This window comes from Carassius carassius, chromosome 18 (assembly GCF_963082965.1).
Source record: "Carassius carassius chromosome 18, fCarCar2.1, whole genome shotgun sequence".
NCBI classification, from domain to species: Eukaryota; Metazoa; Chordata; class Actinopteri; order Cypriniformes; family Cyprinidae; genus Carassius; species Carassius carassius.
The window spans coordinates 1,059,753-1,083,449 of record NC_081772.1 but is presented as its reverse complement, the minus strand read 5'-3'; the positions used below and the strand labels follow the sequence as shown (position 1 = coordinate 1,083,449).

Sequence of the window (23,697 nt, the reverse complement as noted above, 5' to 3'; positions counted from 1 at the left end):
CTTAATGATTTGTTCAAACACACTGATCTATTCAGCAATGAAACAAGTGATTCATTGAATCATTCATTCACATGATTTGTTCAAACACACTGATCTATTCAGCAATAAAATAAGTGATTCATTGAATCATTCACTCACAGGATTAGTTTTAACATGCTTATGCATTCAGCAATAAAACAAGTATTCATTGAATCATTTACTCAAAAGATTTGTTTAAACACGCTGCTCGGTTTAGCAACGATTCAAGTGATATACTGATTCATTCACTCATATGATTTGTTTACTCAACTTCACACCATTCACTCAACTGATCAGATTTCTGAGAAATCAGACTCAGAATCAGGAACAAAACAAGTAATTCTTTGAAACATTGACTCAAATAATTCGTTCTATAATGCTGCATTCATTCAGGAACAAATCAAGTAACTTTCTTTATGAACAAGTCATTGAATCATTTAATATATACTGATACAAACCCTACAGTGATATTCGTCTCATTTCACTCACTCTCTGTTCAGTGAAATTAATGAGTCATTTAATTAATTTTAACATAGTTAAATGTTTTATTTTTATTAGCGCAGGTTTCCCACACACGTTGACATACAATATTTAATTATGTTCTAAATTAGAAAACTTATTATAAATTATAATAACCACAAATAATTAGTCCACCTCCTGAGTCTTTTGTTCATTTGTCATGTGAAACGAACGAATTGTTTATGAACGACTCACGGATGCACAAAACGGTTAATTCTGCTGTGGTTTTATTTGGATCTGTTTTCACTGGCAGAGCAGACAAAATAACTGCTAATATTGTGTCAAGTTTATTTTATTTAACTTTTAATTTGATTTCCCGCTCATTTGAGTCACCAGTGTGCTCACTTCTGATTGGCTAACGCTCCCCCATCGCTCATTGATATGCACGTCACGTTGGCTCTGATTGGCCGTGAGTCATTCATCAGCAGCAGCTTCCTGTAAAAATCAAGTGCTTGCTGAGTAACTGTTGCTCGGTCGCTAATGCACTCACTAAGTGATTGGAGAACAGAGAAAGGGCAGAACTGAAGTCTGGGAATGACATGCAAATCACAAGAATTTGTAATTGAGCGGCCACCCACTCTGTGTAAATATTGGCCCTTAATTCAAACCAGACGCTAGTTAGTGCGCACACACACACACAGAAGAAAATTGGGGTCAGATGCATATAGAAGTGCTCGGCATTGCATGGTCTGAAGAACAGAGCGGAGGAGGGGAGTGAAATGCGCTTGTAAAGATGTAAATGTTCAGCTTCCTCTGCTGCAGTAATTGAGTATCAGTGTTGCAACGCGGCGTAACCTCTTGCTAATCCGGCTCCACTTCAATTATCACATTTTGAAGCGTGCTGCTACGTCTTGTCCGCTGAGAGTGACAGTGAAAAACTACTTTGATCTGATGTTTATAAAAATACAGGCTCCCAGAATGTTCTGGAGAGTTCAGAACAAACATATGTCAATAAAATGTTCGTTCAAAGTTATCTAATAGACCAATTTATGTTTTCACAAACAGTGATGACGTTTTTTGTGGGGGGAGCCTATCTGGTGGCAAGCCATTGGGGCTGCACAATTAATACAATTTCTAATCGCGATTACAATTATGGATGCCATAATTACGTAATCGTTCAAATCGGTAATTAATAATTTAAAGTCTACTTATGTTATACTGGGTGCTTAAGGTGCTTTTTTTCCTACATGCTATCTTAGGGGTTTTTTTCACATTATTTTAGCATAACATTATAATACCATTCATATTTTAACTTTTTTATAATTTAAAGAAGAAACCAATCTGATGCATAGTCGACATTTCAGGTTTAATATTATAGAAAAGCACTAAAAGTTTTCAAAGCTTGTTTATTTTCATATAAAAATACGGCTTACAGTTGCATCAAACAATGGTATAAACATTATTCATTGTATGATCATCGTAATTATTAATCGCGATTACAATTTCAAGGGAATAATCGACATTTATGATAATTGTGCAGCCCTAGAAGAATAAAATAATAATAGAAAAAAGTACAATTAATAATATAAAATCTTTTGTTTATATTTCAAAATTCCCAAAAAAATTCTCGCAATTCCGAGATTATATCACAAAATTCTGATACAAAAAAATCAACTCGTCATTCTCTCTTTTCTCTTCGGCTCAGAATCAGGAGTTTATATCCCATACTTCTAGATTTTTTTCCTCAGAATTTAATTTTCATTCCTTCGGAACTTGCAATTGTTGAGTTAAATTGAGTTATAAAATCCGAACTTGCATTTGCAAGCAAAAAAAAAAAGAATTGTGCAAATAAAAGTAAATGTTATAGGTTTAAATAGTAGCTATTTCATGCTGTAACTGCATGCCTAATACAACATGTCCCCTATGATCTGGCGTCTTTGATGACAGTATTCTATAAAAATGATTTGAATTCCGTTTCTGACAACCAAAAGCACAACAAAACATTTTTTCTATATTATATGGATTTTACCCGTTTCCCTCCACTTGTTCCCAGTGTTTTTCTGCACTCTACTCCGAATTGGTCTATTATGTACTCAAGACATTAACACAAAAATTTTATTTATACTTATTTCATGGAACGTTTTATTTTTGTTTTAGTTGAACATTAATCTAACGTTGTTCAAACGGTGTTTCAGAAGGTTCAGAGAACATTCAAAAGTAACGGTCCTGTGATGTTTGCAAAATGATGAAACATTCCCTTAACATTTGCATAACCAACATTTTTTTAAATATTTTTTTTATTTAAAAAACAAAACTGGACAATTAGAATGTTCAGAAATAATGCTGAACATTTCAAATTTAGCCAAATGATGCTTTTAAAATCTAAATATATACATTTTAATATAAAATATCCAAATGTTTACAGACAGTCATGTTTGGGCAATGTCATGTTTATATGCAATATGTATGGTATACGTTGTTTATTGCTTAAATACTGTAAAAAGATAAATATAATTAAAATATAAAAATTATTATTTATTATTAAAATAATTATACAAATTGTCTAAATTATAAAAAGAAAACTATATATATATGGGACAGATAATTGTTTACCTTTCCTTATAAAATAAAATGCATGTTATAATTGCAATCATCTAAAGTAGCCTATATTATGAATATTCAGTATATGGAAATGATGCTGCCAGGTTGTTGCTTTGTGGTTGCTAAGGTGTTCGGAGCAGTTGCTAGGTAATTATTTACAATTCCAAGTCAGGTCTGTTTGATTTTCAACCTGTGTTCTAGTCCAGCAGGTGGAAATGGTGCATCTGATCACTAGCATAAAATAATACTACTAATAAAGCATGACTTTTCTATGCATATAATGGCACTGCATCATTCAAAACAGGTTTTGGAAACACCTGGGAAGTCATTCCCCTCCATTTGCATATTCAAGTCTGAATCTGCATGAGCTTAACATCAAAAACAGAAGTTAAAAGCACAATATGAAGTCAAACAGAGAACACTGAGTCACAGCCCAGAGGCATAAAGGATCGGCACCTGTCTGTGAGAAAGAGGACAGAGGAATCCACCCAAACGAGCGCAGGAGTGTAAGCAGACACCGCACTCGTTATCCTCACGCCTTTCCTCCCACAAAACCAACAAACCAACGGGAAGTCCCTGCTGGCACCGACGGCCCTCCATAACCAACAAATCTGACAAAGAAAGAGTGTTTGGTGACTGCACTATACAGATGTGACAGCAATGACTGAGCATGAAAATACATGCATTTTGTGGCTTTTCTTCAACATTTCTGAAGTATATTTCTACGGTTCCTACAGTTAATTTGTGGCAACTGTTCATGTTTCATTAATTTTGTTCCTTAAATAACCCATGATTTAACTAAATTGAGGGAACAAATTAATAAATGAAACTAATTCCTAATTCTAGAAAAAATGGTATGCTTTAAGGAATTGATGAAAAAATGCAATGTTAGTAACAGGCCTGAAATAAAAATAATTAGTTTTCATAAATAAAAATCTGGTCTGACTTAAATAATTAAGAAAGGGGATTTAAAACAGAAGTGTGTTGTGGCGCTCCATCAACAAGTTCACAAAAAGTAAAGGATGACAACGCGCATTCTGTTTGTTTTCTTTATTTTACAAAAGCACAAATCTTCTGTTTTTATTGTGAGTGTGCATAAGTAAAAGTAAAAACTTTTGCAGATTATATCTAACTCCAAAACTTTTTGTTTTTAAGTCTCAGCTGTTTGATCACGCTGGCGTCTCACACACGCACACCGCACACATTGTAGCAGTCCAAACTTACATCGCAGTCTGTTTATTATCAGAATAAAATACAGTCAACCACCCATATATAACAATAGTATACCAATCCAATCTGCTGTTATGCCAAGTTTGTTTTTTCTCATGTGAAGACGATGATCTTTTCCCTCTTTATGTGAATGCGTGTAAAGTACAAGCCTAGGTAGTTTACATTATAGATTATAGTTTAACATTAAAATACATTGCACATATGGAAACATTTGAATTTGAAATAACCTCCAAATCCAGCCAAACAAGCACACACTGTCACGATCTAATGCACTGTAAATGCAGGATTTAAAAAAACAAATAGGCCTACCTGGATGTAAAAAATCTCAATCTGACATTTTAAAATGATCTCAGATGGCGTGCACTCTTCATTTTATCAAATGCTCATAATCACATCTTTTCATTTTATAATCCTTCTACTAGTATTTTAAACCCTGTTTAATTCGGATGAGAAAAGTATTTTTTGGGGGGGGTTTGCACATCCTGACTGCGTGCCTCTGCAAATTCGCAGCATTAAGGTTAACAATTAATTGATTAATTGACTGCGGCAACTTTAACATGTGAAAGGATGACAAAGTTATTGAAAACTGATTTTCTTTTTCATGAATATATGGTTGACCTGAAGAAAGAGCTATATCACTGCTTATCAACACTAGGGACGTGACAATACACTTAACTCACCAGATGAGACAAAATACAGATACTTGTTTCACTAGAACGTGAAAATATTTTAATACTGTTTTTTTTTTTTCAATTACAAAATATTTGTCTCTTGTGAATGTTATCGCATCGTAAGTTTATTGAATCGTTACATCCCGATATGCTACTAGTTTTTGCTGATCATTGATGATTTGTCCACAGTAAAGTTCGGCCGATGTTTTTTTTTTGTTCGTTTTTTTTTCGGGCTAGTTAAATTCATTTTGAGCTACCAAAACCTGAAGAATGCCTGCCCGAAGGGCTACCAGGGATTTAGAAATTTTGCGACCCCTGAGGTGTGTTTCCCAAAAGCATCATTAATAACGAAATTGCTTGTGACTGTTGGAAATGAGTCCTGTCAATTTTGACTCAGCGATTCTTTTTCACTTAAAGTTTGGTCCATTCGTTAAACAAATCTATTGTATAACTTGCAGTTGTTTTGGCTGCCTTTGGAATGCAGCATAAAACAGCACGGAATCCCATTCATTATATTCAAATTCAATTTATATTGATTGGAAGATTTAAATGAAATAACATTTTGTTGTTGTTTGTCAAATCAACTATGTTTATTTTCAGAGGAACACAGCCGATCTCAGAAATCTCAGAGCGAGTTCACGGTCCTGCAGCCTTTCATCTGTCAGAGCAACACATATCTGTATGCTGGCAAAGACGGGTGATAACACACACACATACACACACACAGAGGCAGCTCTGTGGGCCGAACAGAGACTGAACAAAGACTCTTGTGTCCGACGTGTCTTCACAGCTGAGACGTTCGGCCAGTTTAGGACACTTGACCACCATACAACTGTTTCATCTCTCGCCGAAGTCTCAGGCTGCTTTCTGATTCCTTTACCTGTCTATTGAGTCAGATCTGATTAAACTGTTCATCTGCATTACCTAAAAATCTCAAAGTGGCATTTTTCATTTATTTAAAAATATGTATGTTGGTAAATGTTGATTAGCGCTTAAATGTAAATAAAAAATTAATAAAATATTTAAATAATTTATATGTTTGTAAATGTTGATTGGCGCTTAAATGGAAATAAAAAATTGATAAAATATTTTAATAATTTATATGTTGGTAAATGTTGATTGGCGCTTAAATGGAAATAAAAAATAGATAAAATATTTAAATAATTTATATGTTGGTAAATGTTGATTGGCGCTTAAATGGAAATAAAAAATAGATAAAATATTTAAATAATTTATATGTTTGTAAATGTTGATTGGCGTTTAAAGGGAAATAAAAAATAGATAAAATATTTAAATAATTTATATGTTAGTAAATGTTGATTGCCGCTTAAATGGAAATAAAAAATAGATAAAATATTTAAATAATTTATATGTTTGTAAATGTTGATTGGCGCTTAAATGGAAATAAAAAATAGATAAAATATTTAAATAATTTATATGTTTGTAAATGTTGATTGGCGCTTAAATGGAAATAAAAAATAGATAAAATATTTAAATAATTTATATGTTGGTAAATGCTGATTATAGCTTAAATGGAAATAAAAAATAGATAAAATATTTAAATAATTTATATGTTGGTAAATGTTGATTGGCGCTTAAATGGAAATAAAAAATAGATAAAATATTTTAATAATTTATATTTTGGTAAATGTCGATTAGTGCTTAAATGGAAATAAAAAATGGATAAAATATTTAAATAATTTATATTTTGGTAAATGTTGATTGGCGCTTAAATGGAAATAAAAAATAGATAAAATATTTTAATAATCTATATGTTGGTAAATGCTGATTATAGCTTTAATGGAAATAAAAAATAGATAAAATATTTAAATAATTTATATGTTGGTAAATGTTGATTAATGCTTAAATGGATATAAAAAATATATAAAATATTTAAATAATTAAAAAAATATATTTTTTTATATATGGAAAATGCCACTTTGAGATTTTTAGGTAATGCACATGAACAGTTTAATCAGATCTGACTCAATAGACAGGTAAAGGAATCAGAAAGCAGTCTGAGACAACGGCGAGAGATGAAAGTTGTATGGTAGTGAAGTGTCCTAAACTGGCCGAACGTCTCAGCTGTGAAGACATAAAAAAAATTCAAGAAAAAAAACATCAGACTGACTCACTTCACATATGGATCATTAATGCACGAGTGAAACTGCAATGTCTGTTATTCAGCAAATTAACCCTTTAACAGTTCATTTATGCACCTATATGTGTGAACACTGTAGATAGGTACGGCTGAATCAGACACAACATAAATGACATTTACAGAAAACACCAAAAGCTGTCAGGCATTTCTATAACACAAGATTAGTATGATCAAGCTGGTCCAAAACACATATACCAGCCTAATCTGATTTCCCAACAGATAAACGCCGCATTAGAGCATTATATAAGGTTTTTATTAATGCTTTGGCAATACAAGCAAATAAAGTTTGAAGTGAACATGTGGTCGCGATGACACACAACGCACGCTAGTGATGCCCGATCGAACCGAGTCTTTCGAGTCGGTTCTTTTTAAAGATTCGAACCGTTTGTAAATCACCCGAGAAAACGCAAATGAATAACTTAATTTGGCAGTAAAACCGAAAACGTAAACGAAAGAAATACTTGACAACCACAAAAATAATAATAATAACAATAATGTTTGCTGCTAACACGTTGCGCGATTCGGATCTTTGAGCGGCGTCGGTGAACTAACCGATTCATTAAAATGAATCATTCCTCCTCGTATATCACACATAGCACCTCATTTTAAAAAAAAAACAAGTGTATAAGATGTTAATGCATTAAAGCACGAGAAAATCATGCCTCCGTTTGAAATGTGCAGTTATTTTAAATGCATTTAATAAACGTGTTATTGAACAGAGAAGCGATGGAGATGCATTGTGTTTTCTGAAGTCTCGGGTTTCACAAAGCGAGTCTTCTAGTGTCTGCTGCCCTTCCCCCTGCATGCACTAAACTGCACTCAAATCTACACTTCATTCGCACAAATACGGATGTATTTGCGTTATACATTGAGTATGCACTATATTATTATATTTGCTTGTAACAACTCAAGCATTTTTCTGTCCTACTGCTAAATATTTGGCATGCCATCCCAGCAGTAATCTGGATTGCACACTGTTTAGAAAGCATGCAAACTGCATTGCATTTTGGTGTGATAGTTTGCCTTACAGATGTGACACCCTTCCCTTTGAATGCATCAATCTCAGAGCAGCACGAAATCAAGAAATAAGTGATATTTTATGCTTTCATTAAAAAAAACAAAAACAAACAAACAGCAGTCGCGTGTAACGTGTAATCTTCACATCGTGGAGCATGCAATCGGGATGCTTTAGTATGCATTATGCAAGTTATTTCACAATATATGCATAATTCAACCCACACCTGTCATCCACTCCTGAATGGGGCCAAGCAGTGTTAGTTTACATCGTAAATGAATCAGCCAAAGGAGATAAATGTCAAAAATTGAATATGCATATGAGAACACTTTTCCCATGGATATTTGCATTATCCGTTTTTCATTTTTTAAATACAAATGGCACAATGTATTAAAGAACATTGCATACTTCTATTCAAGCATGCATTAAACATCATACCTGAATAAATGTTATGTATTCGTATTATTCCATGTTTTCCCGAGGTTATTACTTAAAATATTCCTGTGGGTTCAGTCGCGCGGTGTTCATCGCAGGAATAATACAGTACTGATATCCAGCGAGTGTGAATCCCGGCAGTTCAAAGCTGGAAAAGGGATCCACGGTGAAAATGCAGCAGATGTGCGTCAGTAACGACCCGACTAATTTCCCGTCACAGCAGCCGGTAATACCAATACTTACAGAGTAAAAACTTATAAATCAAGAACGTGCTTTATTTCTGCGGAGAAGTGATATTCTGGAGTCGGCGCGTGTGGCTCAAGCTGCAGATGGTACGGTCCGCTTTCTTCACAGAACTGAACCCGCCCCTAGCGGGATCCCTCAGCTGATTGGCTGACACCGCGCGCAGACCACACCCATTCGTCCAATCAGAGTTACAACTTATTTAGCGACGATATTGTATGCAAGTTAAAACCACGCCCATACCTGACAGAATACAGATTGGCATAATATTGTTATTTTTTAGTCAAGTCAAGTCAAGTCACCTTTATTTATAAAGCGCTTTAAACAAAATACATTGCGTCAAAGCAACTGAACAACATTCATTAGGAAAACAGTGTCAATAATGCAAAATGATAGTTAAAGGCAGTTCCTCTTTGAATTCAGTGATGTCATCTCTGTTCAGTTAAATAGTGTCTGTGCATTTATTTGCAATCAAGTCAACGATATCGCTGTAGATGAAGTGACCCCAACTAAGCAAGCCAGAGGCGACAGCGGCACGGAACCGAAACTCCATCGGTGACAGAATGGAGAAAAAAACCTTGGGAGAAACCAGGCTCAGTCGGGGGTCAGTTCTCCTCTGACCAGACGAAACCAGTAGTTCAATTCCAGGCTGCAGCAAAGTCAGATTGTGCAGAAGAATCATCTGTTTCCTGTGGTCTTGTCCTGGTGCTCCTCTGAGACAAGGTCTTTACAGGGGATCTGTATCTGGGGCTCTAGTTGTCCTGGTCTCCGCTGTCTTTCAGGGATGTAGAGGTCCTTTCTAGGTGCTGATCCACCATCTGTTCTGGATACGTACTGGATCCGGGTGACTGCAGTGACCCTCTGATCTGGACACAGACTGGATCTGGTGGCCACGGTGACCTCGTTATAAGAGAGAAACAGACTAATATTAGCGTAGATGCCATTCTTCTTTTATGGAGAATATAGAATGTATAGTGTTCGTAGTATGCTTGTTAGTGCTCATTAGGATATATATTTTAATATAGTTAAAACTGTAATGTATTCTTTTGATGCGCAGCTGTATTTTCAGCATCATTACTCCAGTCTTCAGTGTCACATAATCTTTAGAAAGCATTCTAATATTATGATTTATTATCAGTGTTGGAAGAACCTTTTTTTAGGATTCTTTGATGAATAAAGTTATAATGAACAGCGTTTGTTTAAACTGGAAATCTTTTCTAGCAATGTAAGTCTTTATTATCACTTTTATCAATTTAACACATCCTTGCTGAATAAAATCATACATTTTCAGTATATTAACCAGTATATTAGACTGATTTCTGAAGATTATGTGACAAACAGCTGCTCATCACAGAAATAAATTAAATTTTAAACTATATTAAAACAGAAAACCATTATTTTAAACTGCAATTTATTTAAAAAAAAAATCTTAAGTTATTTAAATTTCCTGTGCATATTTTATTCGTTTTCATTAAAGATTAAATTATTTTAGTAAAGGTTAAGCTAAATATATTAGTATTATATATTAGTTAACTACCTATATTTAAAGTAACAAAAATTAAATATATATATATATATATATATATATATATATATATATATATATATATATATATATATATATATATTCAGTTTATCCTAGAGAAAATAAAATGAAACGTGGGGTACGCGCAAATTAGAATGCGCGTTAACGTCGCAATGCGCGCTCTTGTGAGCGGTTTCCTCTTAGGACGCTTCCTGAAAGATAAAAACTTCGAATTATTTCACTACAACAACTGCGCTCCCTTGACATACACTTTCAGACATATGAAACAATCTCCATTTTTTATACCTATTTAAATTATGAATATGTGTTATAATATCTATTTTAAGAATGCGATTTAATTTACGAACAGTATTCATCTCTGAGGACCCGCTGACGAAAGACCCACAACATTCAAGATGGCGGCGGTGGCGAGTTCTCTTGTTTCTTACGGCAGCGACTCAGATTCGGAAAACGAGTCCGAATCCGGTAACGGACCACAGAAGGTCGATCCTGAAGCGGTATCCCATCTTCAGCCGTTAAAACCCGGCACTATAACGGCGCTAGCCGCTCCGAATCCCGCGCCTGAAGTCGCCGTGAAGGTAAACAAGAAACGCGCTGCTCGCATCAAACAAACATCAGAACACTTCAGTACAGTACGTTAGTAAACGCGTTTTCTGTTTGTGTTTGTCAGGAAGATGTTGAGACCGGGGTTCATCTGGATCCAGCGCTCAAAGAAGTCACTTACAACCCTTCGTATGAAACCATGTTTGCTCCAGAGGTGATGCATATTGTGCTCTTCAGTTATTGATATGAGCGTCTTGAGAAAGACAATCTACTGAACTTCTATTTAAGCTTCCTCTTCTTATTTCTGAGCGCTACTCCTCTGAGAGTTTTTAAGCTACATCTTCAGACTGTTCTGACTAGTGTTGCTTGCTCTTTTCAGGCTGATAGGACTTACAGTTTTCCTAAAAATGAAGATCAAACATCATAAAAATCCCATAGACTTACTTTAGCGGAATGTTCAGATGAGCCAAGAATATTCAAACTCCAACTGTCAAAATTTAGACTCCCAGAATCCCTTGGGACTCAATCAAGCTTCCCCTCTATGTACTGTTTCTGTTAGACTCATTTAAGCTTCTGTTCTACCTATCTATCTATCTATTTTAGACTTCACATTTGTGATCATGCTGATTTTGGAGGGAAATGAGCGACATTTTTTTTTTTTGGTTATTTCAGAGATTCTTCTGGGTGTTTATGGTGCACCTTTTCTTTTTGTAATTTTCAGCGTAAAAGCATTAGTACACGATTTGGTACGCACCTTCAGGCTTGCTATCAATATACTAATTAATGCTAGCAACGTAGAAATATTGCTATCAATGTGTTAAAACATGTTAGCAATGCATTAAATTATGCTAAAATATACTTGCAGTGTGGTAAATCATGCTTGCAACATGCAAATCATGCTAGTAAAATGCTAGCAACATGAAAATCATGTTAGAAACATGTTAGCAATATGCCAAATGACATGTTAATCATGCCAGAAACATGCTACTAACACGCTAATCATGCTAGTAACACGCTAATCATGCTAATTATGTTAGTAACATGTTAACAACATGCTAGAAACCTGCAAATAATGCCAACAACATGTTAGCAACATGCTAATCATGTCAAAAGCAATGTTAAAATTATGTAGAAACGTGGTAGCAGCATGCTAATCATGTTAAAACCATTCTACCAAGGTGCTACCAACAGGTTAAAACATCCTAGCAATGCGCTAGCTCATGCTATATATCTAAATTTTATTAAAACTTGTCAAGCTTTTACAATTACTTCAGATTTTCAGGCTAGGCTTAACCTTTAACGTAAAACTTTTTTTTGTTTTGTAAAAACCTTTCATATCTAGTTTATTTCAGTTCTCTTGTCTCATTCCAGTTTGGACCATCAAACCCGTTCCGATCGAAGCAGATGTCCGCTCCGAGAAACATGCTGTCCGGTTACGCTGAACCTGCTCACGTCAACGACTTCATGTTTGAGCAGCAGAGAAGAACGTTCTCCACCTTCGGTGAGAGATACACTTCATTCTCTCTCTTCTCGAATCAGACGCAGGACAGGTTTGTGTCAACATTAGATGTGTGTTTGATCAGGATACGCTCTGGACCCGTCTGTGGACACCAGTCAAGTCTCGTCCAGCAGCTACATCGGAGCCGTGGAGGAAGCAGAGAAGAACAAAGGTCTGATTCGTTCAGCATCTCTTCTTTCACTTCCATCACATTTTCCTTCGCCATGTTTCACAAAATTATAATCATCGTGTCAATAACATTCAATCAAAATAAACTCGGTTTAAACTACCAGTCAAACTTTTTTTTATGGTAAGATTATTAAAGAAGTCTCTTCTGCTCACCAAGCGTGCATTTCTTTGTTCACAAATACAGCAAATGCTGTAATATTGTGAAATTTTTACTATTTAAAATAACTGTTTTAAGGATCATGTTATAATGCATTATAATAATTACATCTTACAAGTCTTTGTTTTACACCAGGAGACACTTTTTTTTTTCATCTCATCAAAAGTTAACTTTTTAAAGTCAGAATTAACAGTCACCTTTTTCACCCCGTGATTGGTTTGCATCCCTGTAAAAGTGTTTGTTGTATGCATATCATCAGGAACAGTTTGGTTATTGTTCCTCCTCTAGGTCTGATGGCGTTTGAGACTGGAGTGAAGAAGTCCGAGAAGAGGAAGAAGGTGAAAGGAGGAGACGCATCAGACATCGAGAGCTTCCTCGGACCCTGGGCCAAATACCAGGATGAGAGAGACGTGGCCAAACCCTCCGAGGTGAGACATTCAAAGCCTTCAGTTTCACTCACTTAACCTGTGTTTCAAGAGACTAATCGTTTTCTTAATCCTGTTTCGATGTGACAGGATGAGAAGAAAGAGCTGGACGAGATCCTAGCCAAGAGACAGAAGCGAGGCAAGAATGAAGAAGAGGCTCCAGCGGAGGAGAAGACTGTCCTGCACGGTACCACACACAGACACAAACATGCAGCTAAACAAGTCTTGGATCTGCTGCTGAACCGCTGTCTCTGCTTCATTACAGTCAAAGATGCGTATGATTACCAGGGCCGCTCGTACCTGCACGTTCCTCAGGACGTGGGCATCAACCTGCGCTCAGCAGACGTCCCGGAGAAATGCTACCTGCCCAAGAAACAGCTGCACGTCTGGACCGGACACACCAAGGTAGTTTACATTCACTCTCTCTCTCTCTCTCTCTCTCTCACTCACACACACACACACACACACACACACACACACACATTCACTCTCTCTCACACTCTCTCACTCACACACACACGCATTCACTCTCTCTCACACACACACACTCACACCCACACACTCACACCCACACACACACACACACACACACACACTCTCTCTCTCACACACACACACACACACTCACTCACTCACTCACTCTGTCACACACACTCTCTCTCTCACACACACACACTCTCTCTCTCACACACACACACACTCACTCACTCTGTCACACACACTCTCTCACACACACACACTCTCTCTCTCACACACACACACACACTCAAGCACTCACTCTCTCTCTCACACACACACACTCTCTCTCTCACACACACACACACACACTCAAGCACTCACTCTCTCTCTCACACACACACACACACACACACACACACACACACACACACACTCACTCTGTCACAAACTCTCTCTCTCACACACACACACACACACACACACACACACACTCACTCTGTCACAAACTCTCTCTCTCACACACACACACACTCACTCACTCACTCTGTCACACACACTCTCTCTCTCACACACACACACACACACTCAAGCACTCACTCTCTCTCTCACACACACACACACACACACACACACTCACTCTGTCACAAACTCTCTCTCTCACACACACACACACACACACACACACACACACACTCACTCTGTCACAAACTCTCTCTCTCACACACACACACACACGTCTCAGATGTCAGTTTTGCTCAGATTCTGTCAGGCTAACCCATGCCCACAGAAGCCGATGCTTGCTCTGAGTTTGTGAATGCTGATGATTTAATCAGAAGTGTTTTATCCTGAGATGTTGTGGATCTTACTGTTTAAAGCGCTATAAGCTGCTTTGATGCGGGACAATCATGAGTGTGTCCTGTCTGCAGGGGGTCAGCGCCATCCGTCTGTTCCCGCTGTCTGCTCATCTCCTGCTCTCCTGCTCCATGGACTGTAAGATCAAGGTCAGATCTGACGTCACACCACACTTACAGAAAACTGCCTCTGAAACACTGCTTTCCTAAATCTACAATAAGAATATTTATTACAACAACTATAGGAGTTTCATTAGACTATTCATCTAATAATAAAATAATAGTAGAAATAATATCATTAATATCCAAGCATTCAATAGTCTTTTAGAATAAAACAATGATTATATAATTAATAATTATTTATGATTAGTAGTAGTAATGTAATTATTGTCAATCTATTGATCTAACAATAAAATAATAGTATTATGATGATAAAATAACATAATTTTTTTCTATTATAATGATGCAAAAATACAATGTTTTTAGACTAATTGTTAATATAATTAATATTAATGAGTTGTAGTAATATAATAATTGTTATACAGAGATCAGAAAATGTGATCAGTCTGTTACAATAAAACAAATTATAATTTTTTGCAAAAGTGCAATGTTTAAAAGTTTGTTGTAGTAATATAATATTAATATGAATATATAATATTGATATAATTATTATACAAAAATACAAGAATTTAAAATAGTCTGTTAGAGTAAAATATGATGATGATGATTAATTCTTGTATAATTTTTGTGTAAGAATAATAGTTATAAAAATAATATTATTTTTATTTTAATAAACAGCTGGTGAGGACTGTTTAAATTAAACATAAAATTAATCACGAAGACCTTAAAATAAACAGTGAGCAGTTGCAGCATCTAAATGCTTTTTAAATTTATGTTCACATGCATTTTAATAATAAAAAAATAAATGTCTAAAAGTGCACGTGCTGCTGTCTGTGTGTGCGCTGATGTTGTTTTGGTCTTGTCCTGTAGCTGTGGGAGGTTTATAATGACAGAAGATGTGTGCGGACGTTCATCGGTGAGTCTTTATAACACTTTATATCGAGTTAAATACTACTTTAAAACCATAACAATATTTCAGTTTTGAGTGTTTTTGATCAAATCAATGCAGCGTTATTGTGTACTATAAGAGACTTCTTTCAGACACCGTGTGAGTGTGGATCTGACTGAAGTCTGGTGTCTGTGTAGGTCACAGTAAAGCCGTGCGTGACGTGTGCTTCAACAACTCTGGCACACAGTTCCTGAGCGCCGCCTACGACAGATATCTGAAGCTCTGGGACTCGGAGACGGGTGAGAGCTTCACTCACACACAGATTGTGTTCATGGTGTTGTCGATCAGCACTGAAGAGTCTCCTGTGTTCCTCAGGTCAGTGCATCGCACGCTTCACCAACAGGAAGGTTCCCTACTGCGTCAAGTTCAACCCAGACGAGGACAAACAACAGCTGTTTGTAGCCGGGATGTCCGACAAGAAGATCGTCCAGGTACCAAACCCAGTGTTATTCCAGCTCATGTTCATGCATGATCACTCTGTGTTCTGATACTTAAAGCAGTTTGATTGGAGCATCGTTAGCTTTTTGGGTGAAAATAATTTCTGTATGTGCTGATTAGAGATGAGACTGTACAGAAGTTGAAATCTATGTTAATACACACACTATACTCCTATGACAATATATGATGGGTCGTCTATTTCCAAGACGCATTTAGTATTTAAGCTTTAATATTTCCAATTAGTTTTTATTTTTATATATCAGGTTTTCAATTCCATTTTAAGGTTTAATAATTTGTTGTGTTTTTGCCATTTGTTTTCTTTTTATGTGTATATCCTTTTAAGTTTTAGAAATTTAGTTGTAAATTCTGACCTTTTTTATTCATATTTTAAATGTCTACATTTTATACATTTTTGTTTTAGTAATTTAGTTATATATTTTGACACTTTAATTCATAATTTTAATTTTCTATATGTTGTATTCATTTTTATTTTAGTTTTAGTAATTTAGTTGTGTTTGTCTATATATATATATATATATATATATATATATATATATATATATATATATATATATATATATATATATATATATATATATATATATATATATATATTAAATTTTTATTTCAGTTTTACTAATTCTGTTGTCATTTTTTTTGTCATAGTTTTAGTCATTTAGGTGTAGTTTTTGACATTTTAATTCTAATTTTTATTCATTTTATTTTAAAGTAATTTAGTTGTTTATTTTTATCATATGCAGATTTTTGTTTAATGTATACATTTTAGTTTTAGTGATTCAGTTGTGCATTTTTATGATTTTCAATTAGTTTTAATATCTAAGTTTTCAGTTATGTAAATTTTAGTGATTTAGATTTTTTTTTTATTCTGTATAATATTTATTAATTTTCTGCTTTTAGTGATTTACTCGTGTGTTTTATAAATCGTATGAATTTAAACATCTGTATAATTTGTATTTTTATTTTACTTTTAATCGATTTATTTGTTTTTTTAATTCTTTTCGTAATTCTACATAATTTTAACATTTTAGTCATTTGTGTGTGTGTATGTGTCGTGCATTTTTCCATTTGAATTACTTTCTATAATATTTTTATATAATTTCTATAAAATTTTATTCCTGTTTTAGTATTTTAGTAGTGAGTTTAGACTAGGGCTGCACGATATTGGGAAAAAATGACATTGCGATATTTGTTTTTTCTGCGATATATATTGCGATATTTTTTCTTACAAACAAAAATGGGGTGAGCACACTTACATTCTCATTTTAAATGATTTAAACATCGACACCATCGTGTCAATTCATTAATATGCGCGCGGGAGAGAGAGCAAGACAGCGCTCGTGTTGTTTGAAGACGGCTCTCTCTCTCTGTCTGTCTCTCTCTCTCTCTCTCTCTCTCTCTCTCTCTCTCTCTCTCAATTCAATTCATATTGCTTTATTGGCATGACATACAAAGGTACATATTGCCAAAGCATTGTACATAGCAGAATAGAAACAAACAAAACAAAAATACATATATATTCATAAGAAAAAAAAAATTACATGCAAAATAAATCCATATACATTTCTATAAACATTGATTGTACTTCTAATGTACTCTCTGTCTGTCTCTCTCGCGCGCGCGCTCTCTGTCTCTCTCGCGCGCGCGCTCTCTGTCTCTCTCGCGCGCGCGCTCTCTGTCTCTCTCGCGCGCGCGCTCTCTGTCTCTCTCGCGCGCGCGCTCTCTGTCTCTCTCGCGCGCTCTCTGTCTCTCTCGCGCGCTCTCTGTCTCTCTCGCGCGCTCTCTCTCTCTCTCTCTCTCTCTCTCGCGCGCTCTCTCTGTCTCTCTCGCGCGCTCTCTCTGTCTCTCTCGTGCGCTCTCTCTGTCTCTCTCGCGCGCTCTCTCTGTCTCTCTCGCGCGCTCTCTCTGTCTCTCTCGTGCGCGCTCTCTCTGTCTCTCTCTGTCTCTTTCGCGCGCTCTCTCTGTCTCTCTCGTGCGCGCTCTCTCTGTCTCTCTCGCGCGCTCTCTCTGTCTCTCTCGTGCGCGCTCTCTCTGTCTCTCTCTGTCTCTTTCGCGCGCTCTCTCTGTCTCTCTCGCGCGCGCTCTCTCTGTCTCTCTCGCGCGCGCTCTCTCTGTCTCTCTCGCGCGCGCTCTCTCTGTCTCTCTCGCGCGCGCTCTCTCTGTCTCTCTCGCGCGCTCTCTCTGTCTCTCTCGTGCGCGCTCTCTCTGTCTCTCTCGTGCGCGCTCTCTCTGTCTCTCTCGTGCGCGCTCTCTCTGTCTCTCTCTGTCTCTCTCGCGCGCGCTCTCTCTGTCTCTCTCTGTCTCTCTCGCGCGCGCTCTCTCTGTCTCTCTCTGTCTCTCTCGCGCGCGCGCTCTCTCTGTCTCACTCGCGCGCGCTCTCTCTGTCTCTCTCGCGCGCGCTCTCTCTGTCTCTCTCGCGCGCGCTCTCTCTGTCTCTCTCGCGCGCGCTCTCTCTGTCTCTCTCGCGCGCGCGCTCTCTCTGTCTCTCTCGCGCGCGCTCTCTCTGTCTCTCTCGCGCGCGCTCTCTCTGTCTCTCTCGCGCGCGCTCTCTCTGTCTCTCTCGCGCGCGCTCTCTCTGTCTCTCTCGCGCGCGCGCTCTCTCTGTCTCTCTCGCGCGCGCTCTCTCTGTCTCTCTCGCGCGCGCTCTCTCTGTCTCTCTCGCGCGCGCTCTCTCTGTCTCTCTCGCGCGCGCTCTCTCTGTCTCTCTCGCGCGCGCTCTCTCTGTCTCTCTCGCGCGCGCTCTCTCTGTCTCTCTCGCGCGCGCTCTCTCTGTCTCACTCGCGCGCGCTCTCTCTGTCTCACTCGCGCGCGCTCTCTCTGTCTCACTCGCGCGCGCTCTCTCTGTCTCTCTCGCGCGCGCTCTCTCTGTCTCTCGCGCGCGCTCTCTCTGTCTCTCTCGCGCGCGCTCTCTCTGTCTCTCTCGCGCGCGCTCTCTCTGTCTCTCTCGCGCGCGCTCTCTCTGTCTCTCTCGCGCGCGCTCTCTCTGTCTCTCTCGCGCGCGCTCTCTCTGTCTCTCTCGCGCGCGCTCTCTCTGTCTCTCTCGCGCGCGCTCTCTCTCTGTCTCTCTCGCGCGCGCTCTCTCTGTCTCTCTCGCGCGCGCTCTCTCTGTCTCTCTCGCGCGCGCTCTCTCTGTCTCTCTCGCGCGCGCTCTCTCTGTCTCTCTCGCGCGCGCTCTCTCTGTCTCACTCGCGCGCGCTCTCTCTGTCTCTCTCGCGCGCGCTCTCTCTGTCTCTCTCGCGCGCGCTCTCTCTGTCTCTCTCGCGCGCGCTCTCTCTGTCTCTCTCGCGCGCGCTCTCTCTGTCTCTCTCGCGCGCGCTCTCTCTGTCTCTCTCGCGCGCGCTCTCTCTGTCTCTCTCGCGCGCGCTCTCTCTGTCTCTCTCGCGCGCGCTCTCTCTGTCTCTCGCGCGCGCGCTCTCTCTGTCTCTCGCGCGCGCGCTCTCTCTGTCTCTCGCGCGCGCCCTCTCTCTGTCTCTCGCGCGCGCGCTCTCTCTGTCTCTCGCGCGCGCGCTCTCTCTGTCTCTCTCGCGCGCGCGCTCTCTCTGTCTCTCGCGCGCGCGCGCTCTCTCTGTCTCTCGCGCGCGCGCTCTCTCTGTCTCTCGCGCGCGCGCTCTCTCTGTCTCTCGCGCGCGCGCTCTCTCTGTCTCTCGCGCGCGCGCTCTCTCTGTCTCTCGCGCGCGCGCTCTCTCGCGCGCGCGCTCTCTCGCTCTCTCGCGCTCTCTCGCTCTCTCTCGCGCTCTCGCTCTCTCTCGCGCTCTCTCGCGCTCTCGCTCTCTCTCGCGCTCTCGCTCTCTCTCGCGCTCTCTCGCGCTCTCGCTCTCTCTCGCGCTCTCGCTCTCTCTCGCGCTCTCGCTCTCTCTCGCGCTCTCGCTCTCTCTCGCGCTCTCGCTCTCGCTCTCTCTCGCGCTCTCGCTCTCTCTCGCGCTCTCGCTCTCTCTCGCGCTCTCTCTCTCGCGCTCTCTCGCGCTCTCTCTCTCGCGCTCTCTCTCTCTCTCACGCTTCTCTCTCTCTCTCTCTCACGCTTCTCTCTCTCTCTCTCTCACGCTTCTCTCTCTCTTCCCTGTTAAACTTGCATGTGGTTTTCAGTCCTGTCAATTATAAACTTTCACTCTATGATGGTTAAGCTGTGCAATTAATCCGCGAATCGTCAAGGGCAGGGGAGTAGCTGGCCCGTACAGTTAATGAATAACGGATCAACTACGACAGCCTACATCGCACATCCTGCGATGTGACTATCGTGGATTCGTACATCGCGATATCGATGCTTAAACGACACATCGTGCAGCCCTAGTTTAGACCACTAAAATTAGATTATTATAAATTAAGTTATTTGAGATGACGTTGGGAAAGTGCTATATTTCTGGTGGTGTGTGTGTGTGTGTGTGTGTGTGTGTGTGAGTATGTGAGAGAGTGTGTATGTGTGTGAGAGTGTGTGTGTGCGTGTGTGTGCGTGTCTGTATGTGAGTATGTATGGCGTTCCGATTAGATCTTTAATATGACGTTGCAACATGCACTCGTCTCACTGAACGTGACGTCTGCGTCTGCCGAACGTCACGTCTGCGTCTGCCACATTAAAGTTTGACTTTGTGAACGTGACGTCTACGTCTGCAACTTTTACAGTTTGGCTGCCTGAACGTCACGTCTGCGTTTCGTCTGGGTTCTTCCGTTTTTTTTTTATTTCATCAATAGCCACATTTATCTAGAGTAAAAAAATTAATTAGTATGGTGAAATGCATGAAGTGTGTTTCTTTTTTTTTTTTTTTTCTTATCCATAGATTTTATTTTAGGCAAGCCGTGTTGATTTGTGAAGAAGGCTAAATTGATCAAACATATGCTCATTGTGCTTCCTGCTGCTGGCCTCTCTTCCGTAGAAAGAAAGAAAAATGTTCCAAACATATTTCTAAAATAACTTAAAGAAACGAAAATAGATATGACCACTTTGCCATTAAAAAACAAAACTGAAATATTGTAATTGCTGCAACATCAGCTGTGTATGGGAAAGAGAGAGAGCAAAAGACGGGATCAGTCATACTCGGCACTAGAATTCTGACAGGCTGTGCGGGGCTCTATTCATTCCCTTGTTTCAATAAATTATACACTTATTAATAGTGACTTGATGCCACCTACTGGCGGTTTTCATTTAACATTTATGGAAAGTACCTTTCCATTTTTTTTATAATTGTAAATATCAGTAAGCTATTCAACGTTTTAGGATTAAAATATCAAAACATTATTTCTGCATTTGCATCTGCAGGTTAAAGGATTGATTCATGTCCTGCATTAAACAGTGTGTAATCTAAATGCCTCTTCAGATGCAGCGTGTTTCCTCTGCATTGCAAAGATAAATTTTGTTTAGAATGATTTTTATTGGTTTGGTAACAACCCTGAATTTCATATAATTCGTATTTGTATAATTTTATATTTTTTTTGCAGACACTTTATTGATTGAATTTAAGAATTTTACGCTAAATATAATGCACTCTTCTAGGAAAAAATATAAAATGCCCATTAAGGGTGAAAATAACTTTTGTTGGAAAATATTAATTTCCATCACTGCTGTGAACTGACTAAGCAGAATGTGAAGAATATCAATTACTTAAGGAGTCAGCTTCTCCAACACACTCAGAAAAATATAGTCTGACCGGGTTATGGCTAAAAATCCCAGAAAATATTGAGATATAATTTTTGTCTCTATCGCACCCTTATATAGCCTATTTAATTCACTGATCATAAAGCTTAAAATAAGCTTATCTTAGGTTTTCTTAACGATAACGATCCAGGACACGACAAATAAATAAATAAATAAAAATGGTCCTTCAATGTATGTTCAACGTCGGAAACAATTGTGCTGCTTAATATTTTTCTATGATATTTTTAAAGGATTGATTGATGAATCCTGGCAGATTTACAGTTTTTTTTCAACTGCTTACACACATTATCCAAAGTTTTCCTCTTTTTTTCCAAACTTAACACACAAATTCAATAATTGCACACACAAGATGCAAAATGCCTCGCATCTCTTTCAAAATTAAACACCACAGTCAAAATATCACAAACATATTTCAAAAGCAAACATTTGTCTTACATTGTAAACACCTTTACCATAATGCTATATTTTTGATTATGTCATATACACACTGTTATTCAAAACCTAAAGCTCTTCTTTTAAAAGCTCACATGTACATGCACTTCTACTTCCCTATGATTAGAGTAGGCTACCATCAACAAAGTACAAATATAATGTAAATTCACCAAACAAAACCACAAGACCAATGTTGCAGACTGAAGAAACTCATTTAGTTCTCAACACGCCCAAAATGTTGACATGGAGATTCATAACAAAAGTCACTTTACATCTTGTACTGCAATTTTACTGTAAAAAAAAAACCTGGATCTGGCCAGAGAATTTCATCAACGTCGCAGGCAATGTTGTCATTAGCAAAACACCTTGGAAAGAAACGTCTTGAATGGCGAATCCATCCTTGCATTGCTGCTACCTCCATCTGGTCACAGGCCTCCTCCATGTCTTGGATTGATGTTGATGTTGAGACCTGATGGATATCGTTGAAACTGACGTGGTCTGACAATGTTAGCTTGGAGCTGATTGAGTGTTATAGCATTGTTTGTTGGCCAAAACCACGTTTACTATCTCCCTCTCTTGCTGTTCTGTGAACATAGGAGGACTTCCCCCGTGTCGTTCCTGACCCTCAATCCTATGTAGAAAAAAAACAGTATACAATAGTACAGTAATTTCACAGGAAAAGGTAACAGAAATGCTGATAGTGCATAGAATACAGTACTGTAAGCAGTTACTGAAACCGTGCAGATGTTTTTGAGATGATATTTTTACAATACCCATTTTCCAGTCGAAATGTTCTTATCACACTTGCCACTGTGTATCGGCTTAGATTTGGCTGTACTCGCAGTCCAGCCTCCCTCAGCGTCAGGCCGTGGTTGACAACGTGGTTAACCAGTGTTGTGCGGATCTCATTCGTCAGATTCGGTCCTCTTTGAGCACCTCCTCCTCCTCCAGCATGGCCTCCATCTCTTCCTCTGTTGATTCCTCTTCCTCCCCTTCCTCCTTGTCCTCCTCCACGTTCTTCTCCTCGTTCTCCTTCTTGTCTTCCTCTTCCTCCAGCATGGCCTCCATCACTTCCTCTGTTGATTCCTCTTCCTCCCCTTCCTCCTTGTCCTCCTCCACGTTCTTCTCCTCGTTCTCCTTCTTGTCTTCCTCCTCTTCCTCCAGCATGGCCTCCATCACTTCCTCTGTTGATTCCTCTTCCTCCCCTTCCTCCTTGTCCTCCTCCACGTTCTTCTCCTCGTTCTCCTTCTTGTCTTCCTCCTCTTCCTCCAGCATGGCCTCCATCACTTCCTCTGTTGATTCCTCTTCCTCCCCTTCCTCCTTGTCCTCCTCCACGTTCTTCTCCTCGTTCTCCTTCTTGTCTTCCTCTTCCTCCAGCATGACCTCCATCTCTTCCTCTGTTGATTCCTCTTCCTCCCCTTCCTCCTTGTCCTCCTCCACGTTCTTCTCCTCGTTCTCCTTGTCTTCCTCCTCTTCCTCCAGCATGGCCTCCATCTCTTCCTCTGTTGATTCCTCTTCCTCCCCTTCCTCCTTGTCCTCCACGTTCTTCTCCTCGTTCTCCTTCTTGTCTTCCTCCTCTTCCTCCAGCATGG

General features: G+C 38.9%; 2 protein-coding genes across 4 annotated transcripts in view; one reads left to right on the top strand and one right to left on the bottom strand.

Annotated features, from left to right (window-relative positions):
• LOC132092050 (actin-binding protein WASF1-like) overlaps positions 1–8,901 on the bottom strand; it is a 53,003-nt gene extending 44,102 nt beyond the window's left edge. Inside the window, exons 1-2 of one of the 2 annotated variants that reach the window (XM_059498112.1) lie at positions 8,594–8,901; positions 3,535–3,689 (exon numbers count right to left, since the gene is read on the bottom strand). The gene's annotated coding sequence lies outside the window, so the exon portion shown is untranslated. The remainder of the gene's footprint in view (positions 1–3,534; positions 3,690–8,593) is intronic. The other variant, XM_059498111.1, reaches the window with a different exon arrangement.
• Positions 8,902–10,605: 1,704 nt separating this feature from the next.
• Positions 10,606–23,697, top strand: part of LOC132092048 (pre-mRNA-processing factor 17-like) — a 50,312-nt gene continuing 37,220 nt past the window's right edge. For both annotated transcript variants that reach the window (XM_059498110.1, XM_059498109.1), the window contains exons 1-11: positions 10,606–10,957; positions 11,050–11,136; positions 12,294–12,423; positions 12,506–12,592; positions 13,055–13,194; positions 13,282–13,378; positions 13,457–13,596; positions 14,577–14,651; positions 15,492–15,537; positions 15,708–15,809; positions 15,886–16,001. In XM_059498110.1, the coding sequence (XP_059354093.1) occupies positions 10,775–10,957; positions 11,050–11,136; positions 12,294–12,423; positions 12,506–12,592; positions 13,055–13,194; positions 13,282–13,378; positions 13,457–13,596; positions 14,577–14,651; positions 15,492–15,537; positions 15,708–15,809; positions 15,886–16,001 (1,203 nt within the window). In that variant the 5' untranslated portion in view covers positions 10,606–10,774. The remainder of the gene's footprint in view (positions 10,958–11,049; positions 11,137–12,293; positions 12,424–12,505; positions 12,593–13,054; positions 13,195–13,281; positions 13,379–13,456; positions 13,597–14,576; positions 14,652–15,491; positions 15,538–15,707; positions 15,810–15,885; positions 16,002–23,697) is intronic.